The following is a 5770-nucleotide window of genomic DNA, read 5'->3' as shown; positions in this document are numbered from 1 at the left end:
CAGCAAGGTAATAAGGACCTCAGAGCTGGAGGAAGAAAGTTCTCGAATAATTCTCTCTTTCTGCTCGGGCCCCCCTCCTGGGGAGGGGAAGTGAGAGAGGTGTGGACTGGGGAAAGGAATAATTAGGTATACTTTTTTGTACCAATAGGGAAGAACATGACCAGAGTTCGGGGATGTGCTTTTTGGAACAAAGAGAGAATTTCTCTATATAACAATCCATGTATCACAGGTAGAGCCAGAGAGATTTACTTGCTTATGCCAGTGGGTGTGCTAGCCCCCTGTTCGGCATATGGGTGTAAGTTCTACTCTCCATTGCATATTCTGAACTGACAATATATTTCTTTCTGCTATGTCTTTGCTGCTGTAATTTTGTAAGTCTTTATACTAACAATAAAAATATTGTCTGTTTTGGAAAATACAATGCTGTCTCATACTCATTCCAATGAGGTAAAATAAGCAGCATTTACTTCAGCCTCGTCAATGGAGGTGTTAGCGACTAGCACGGCAGGCAGTTGAATGTGCGGTATTCCGCACGTTAACCGCCTACCACACCTTGATAAAAGGAGCCCTAACAGATTTAGAATAATACATTTAATACAATTACTATGAACAGCAACATTTTCTAAGGGCGTGTTTTACAACTTTGTTTTTCAGGCTGTAAATTACAGGATTAAACATTGGAATTAAAGTATTATACAATATGGAAATAACTTTGTTTATATCCATTGATTGCATGGATGGTGGTCTAATGTACACACTTATTGAAGTCAAATAGAAGAGACATACAACCGTGAGGTGGGAAGAGCAGGTAGAGAAGGCTTTACGTCGCCCCTCTGTGGAACGGATCCTCAGGATGGTGGAGATAATGTAGACATAAGATGTGAGGGTTGAGATAAAGCAGGGACAGGCTAAAAGTACTCCAAAAATATAAACTATGCATTGAATAGATGAGGTGCTGGTGCAGGAAAGCTTTAGCAATGCTGAGAAATCACAGAAGAAATGATTAATCTCGTTGGATCCACAAAAAGAGATCTGAGAAAAAGGAATACTATAAGATGCAGGTAGCAGAAATCCTAAGATCCATGTTCCTGTGTTCATCAGGATACAAACTTTCTGATTCATAATTAAATGGTATGACAGAGGTTGACACACTGCAGCATAGCGATCATAAGCCATGACTGAAAGAAGTATAAATTCCATGCCCGTCAGAGACAAAAAGAAATACATTTGTGTAAAGCACCCATTCATCGAAATATGATGTGTCTTTCTTAGAAGGATATCCAGCAGCTTGGGAAGATAGATTGAGGTAGAAGAGATATCAAGCATGGACAAGTTGCTGAGGTAAAAGTACATGGGTGTGTGCAAGTGTGAGTCCAGGCACACAATGATGATAATTGTGAGATTCCCAAGTAGAATGATCAGGTAAATCAATAAAAGCAGAAAGAAAAGAGGTACCTGAAAGTCTGGGAATTCTGGAAACCCCAAAATGATAAATTCTGTCACCATGGTAAAATTTGAGTTTTCCATTGCATTCTGAGTGTAAAACACCAATAAGTCATTCATTTAATTTCATGATTGAATAGCCTTGTTAGAAAGCCATTAAGGTCTTTGGATTTAATATGTATTTTAAATGTATCATTACTAACAAAGTGCTTAATTTCTTACCTTTTAATAAACAGGAGAGTTTATTTCATAGTTTATTTAAATTTTGATTAAACGCCTATCCAAAGGTACAAAGCGTTGTACATAGTAATTTAAAATAGCTGGGAGATGAACATTTTAGATAATTAAACATAAACCAAGAAAACAAACATACTTATAACATATATCATCTGAAATCTTGTAACCTACATTAAGGTCTGGTAATCAACATTAGAACCTGAATATTTATTATTGCTGTGGGTCCATTTGGGAAGTAATCCCTGAAGGTGAATATGTGAAATGAAGGAGGAAACACCTAATTGGGCTTACTGTGCTTTGTTACCTAGTGACATTGGAAACGAAGGCAGACAAAGACCCAAATGGCTCATCCAGTCTGTTCTGCTGAGGTTCATGTAATTGAGATAATTAGTGGATGGAAATCTTCATTATAACCCAGCACCTACTCCCCTTCTCCATCTTTCCTATCTGAGCTTGATAGTATCATCCATATACTTCTGAAGTATGCTCACAATTTGTGTTACGGTGACCTTCTCTACATTTCTTACATATAGGTCAATTCTATCCTTTATCCATCGTTCTTTCAACAGTCACTACTTATGCTAAAATCTTAAAAAAAACATTAATTCTTTAAACATTTCTGAGCATAAATGGGGTCATTAGAATATAGATTTAGGAGTTTAAATGGTGTCTTATGAAGTTAACTCATGCCAGAAATTGTGTGTGGTATGAGGTGGTGTGTTCATATGCAGTAGTCATGCTCATGGTCAGAGCTTGGCTGGAACATGGACAGTGTCCCGATTTGCCTGCATACTTTATAAATTGAGTATACTGTATACCTATACAATGTTCATACTAACATTGATGCCCACTCTTGAGGAGGCATCATGCCTACACTTTCAATCTAGATGTAATTTTAGTAGGTTTTATGCAAGAATTTTATAAAGATACATAGATGCTAATGTGTCCTTATAAATTAGTCTAAAATTAGGTGTCTTCTACTAATATGTAAATTCAGCAGGGATATATATAACTTACAATGGGGTCATTTTATTAAGGTTCGCTAACCGATTTAACTTGTGCTAAAGATTAGTGCATGCTAAAGGCTAAGGTGCTCATAGAATATAATGGGTATACCAACACTACACAGGGTAAGTATAAATAGAGCTTCCACACTATGATTTACTTACAAAATACAAAAAATAGAAGCTTGCCCTAATTAAATATTCTTTATTATATCAAATCTCTTTAAATTAGATCACATATATCTTCCAGTCTATCAAAATGGATCCACAGTACACAAATGAAAGTTAAAACATTATAAACCGCCTAAGCAAACACTACAGCGGTAGAAAACCTGGAACCTACTCAAAATCCATCACAGCAAAAGTTCATGTTGTTTTCCACTTTGTTAAATACTTATTGCATACTTGTTACACTCCTTAGACATAAGCTCATAAGACAAAGTTGGTAAAATGTTCAGACTGAAGCCAACTTTATGTCCAAACTGAAGCCAACCCATCCCATGTGCCTAAGACCTCGCCCATAGGATGGGCCTAAGGCAAATGGGCCAATTCTGGTTGGCCCAGTTGCCTAAGACCCTTCCTATGGGCGGGCCTTTGTCACCTGGGCCAATCAGACCCTAGGCCCCTCCCTGGTATATCCTTCAATGCACCAGGAAGGGGAAGGCCCACCATTCCAAGAATGGTGGGCCTGCTGGCTGGCCAGACCGGGGACCCGTCCGGCCGACCAACATTAAGGTTAGTGTGGGGGGGGGGGTCCAGGGTGGTGGGGAGGGGGTCTGGTTGGGTTGATCTAGGGGGTGGGGTACATGGGGGTGGGGGGCCATCTTCGGCAGGAGGGCCTGAGCTCCCTCCTGCTGGTATTGTCGGTGGCATGTTCGGGGGTGGGGGATTCACCTTCCGGCAGGAGGGCTTGGGCTCCATCCTGCCAGTTCAGGGGTGGGTGGGTTTGGGGTTCACCTTTCAGCAGGAGAGCTTGGGCTCCCTCCTGCCAGTTAGGGGGTGGTTCGGTGTTCGCCTTCTGGCAAGAGGGCTTGGGCTCCCTCCTGCCAGTATTCGGGGGTGGTTGGGGTGCCGGCAGGGGGGCTTGGGATCCCTCCTCCCAGTATTCGCGAGGGGGGTGCAACTTCAACAGGAGATATTGGGCATCTCTCCTGCCAGTATTGGGTTTGTCGGAGGGGGGTTGGTAAAAGAGATTGGGCATCTCTCCTGCCGGTTTATGGCAGTTTAGTGGTGATCGCAATCATGGCAGGAGAGATTAGGCATCTCTCCTGCCACGATCATTGTGGTGGGGGGTGAGCAGGTTGCCAGGGCTTTTGAGCTGATCGTGGCTCAGTGGAGGTTATTAATTTGTCTCTAATTATATACACAGACAAACACAAAATGTTTGGTGGTCTCTCCATTATAAATGAGTTAATGGTATACAGTGGTTGAAGGTAAATAATTTATATGTATAAATAAAGTGCTGGCAAAGGACCTTAGTCTATACAAGTTTTTCTAAAGAATTGTTTTGTTATTTTCCCCAGTGGATTTTCCGTAGCAGTAATACATTATCAGTGCAATATTCAGTTGTCTGGCTGCAGCATAAAGAATGATTTATCTATTTATATCTGATACTCAGTGACCTGATCTGATTAATTAGGACAAGTAAACCTATAGTCCTAAATCATATAGGCTATTTGGATAAAGCTATCTGAACAGTGATTGAATAGCATTCTTCTCTAGACAAATCAGCACTGCAATGCTCCATTAAGCAATCAGGCTCTGCCCAGTCCTCCTTGCCCTTTGCTTCAGGAGACAAACGGACATTCTCAGCAGTTTCAAATGCTTCCCCTTCCCCCACACCTTTCCACACCTGCTACCTTAGGTTTAAGAACATTCCTTTTCTCAGCAGGGCTCTCCTGAGAATTCAAGTGGCTGGGGTATGAAGGAGCAGGTAGCTTTCTGCCTACGGAGGCTGTCTGTGCTTTCCTATTTCCTCGTGGCTCTGAGAACCTTGACTATAGCCTCTCTGATAGAACATCTGGGCTCAGTTTAATCTGCACGTTCTCTGACTGCTTGGGGACCTTTCCCTCTGATTGGCTGCACAGCCTGTTCCTCACTAAAATGAGACACATCTCCTCTGTTAATTCTTAGGGCTAGAATGATGAACTTATCCGATCGGGACTGACCCGTGCCCGATCCGGGCAGGTCCGATGGATTCTTCAAAGCCTAATATGCAGATAGGGGCGCTTGCCGGCACGGATCGCTGGTGTGCAATCCCGACTCATGCAAAGACCATCTGTAGATGGTCTGCACTAGTGCTGTCCGATTCAGGAAAAAAAAATTCAATTCGATTCGATTCAGCTTATTGAATCCATTTTTTGATTTGATTTTCCTTCCCAGTTGGGTGTTTTTTTCAAACATCCTAGTGGGCTTATTTTACAACCTCTTCACCCCATTTGCCCTCTCCTACCCACACAGGCGCTGTGGTGTAAACAAAATAAACAAAAAAGTTTGTTCTTTTTGCTCATTTTTTAAAGCTGATGTAGGGAAGCAATCAATCCATGTAAGAAGTGTGGGCAGGAATAACTAAGTACAGGGCCAATAATGTTTTTTCTGCGGACATTTATGGTGTTAGCAATACTGTTAGAATTCACAGAAAGGGCACAGAACAAACAGTTGCATGGTGGCAAGTCAAATGCGCACAAGACAAAAGCGCGCGGACAATTGAGCGCAAGACATGTCTTCGCGTATTTGTCCGCACACATTTGTCTTGCGCATTTGACTATGAACCCAGTTGCATTACTATGATAGGGAAAGAGGGAATACACATAGGAACAGTATAAGCCCTATTAACAGACAAGATGATTATTAATACCCTGGGACTCTTATTAGATGATACTCACAAGAGGCCGGAGCAGGAGGTGCACACAAAGCTTCCAAAGGTGATGTCAATTTATGTCACCCCATGCTGCTCACACTCAAAGCAGTGGCGGTTTGGCTCCTTTGCAGGCTTCTTCACCATAATGGCAGTGACAGACAACGAGGTGAGGTACGCGGAACTGTTTCTAGACTGGGGCCCCTTCTACTAAACCTCGTTAGTGGTT

The 5770-nt window shown here is 42.0% G+C and overlaps 1 protein-coding gene across 1 annotated transcript; it reads right to left on the bottom strand.

Annotated features, from left to right (window-relative positions):
* Nucleotides 1–603: 603 nt before the first annotated feature.
* Nucleotides 604–1506, bottom strand: LOC117349711 (olfactory receptor 5B21-like). Its single transcript, XM_033923305.1, has one exon. The coding sequence runs from the start codon at nucleotides 1504–1506 to the stop codon at nucleotides 604–606; it is 903 nt and encodes a 300-aa protein (XP_033779196.1).
* Between the last annotated feature and the right edge of the window lie 4264 nt (nucleotides 1507–5770).

Source organism: Geotrypetes seraphini, chromosome 16, assembly GCF_902459505.1.
Source record: "Geotrypetes seraphini chromosome 16, aGeoSer1.1, whole genome shotgun sequence".
Classification (NCBI taxonomy): domain Eukaryota; kingdom Metazoa; phylum Chordata; class Amphibia; order Gymnophiona; family Dermophiidae; genus Geotrypetes; species Geotrypetes seraphini.
This window is presented reverse-complemented; position numbering and strand designations above follow the sequence as displayed.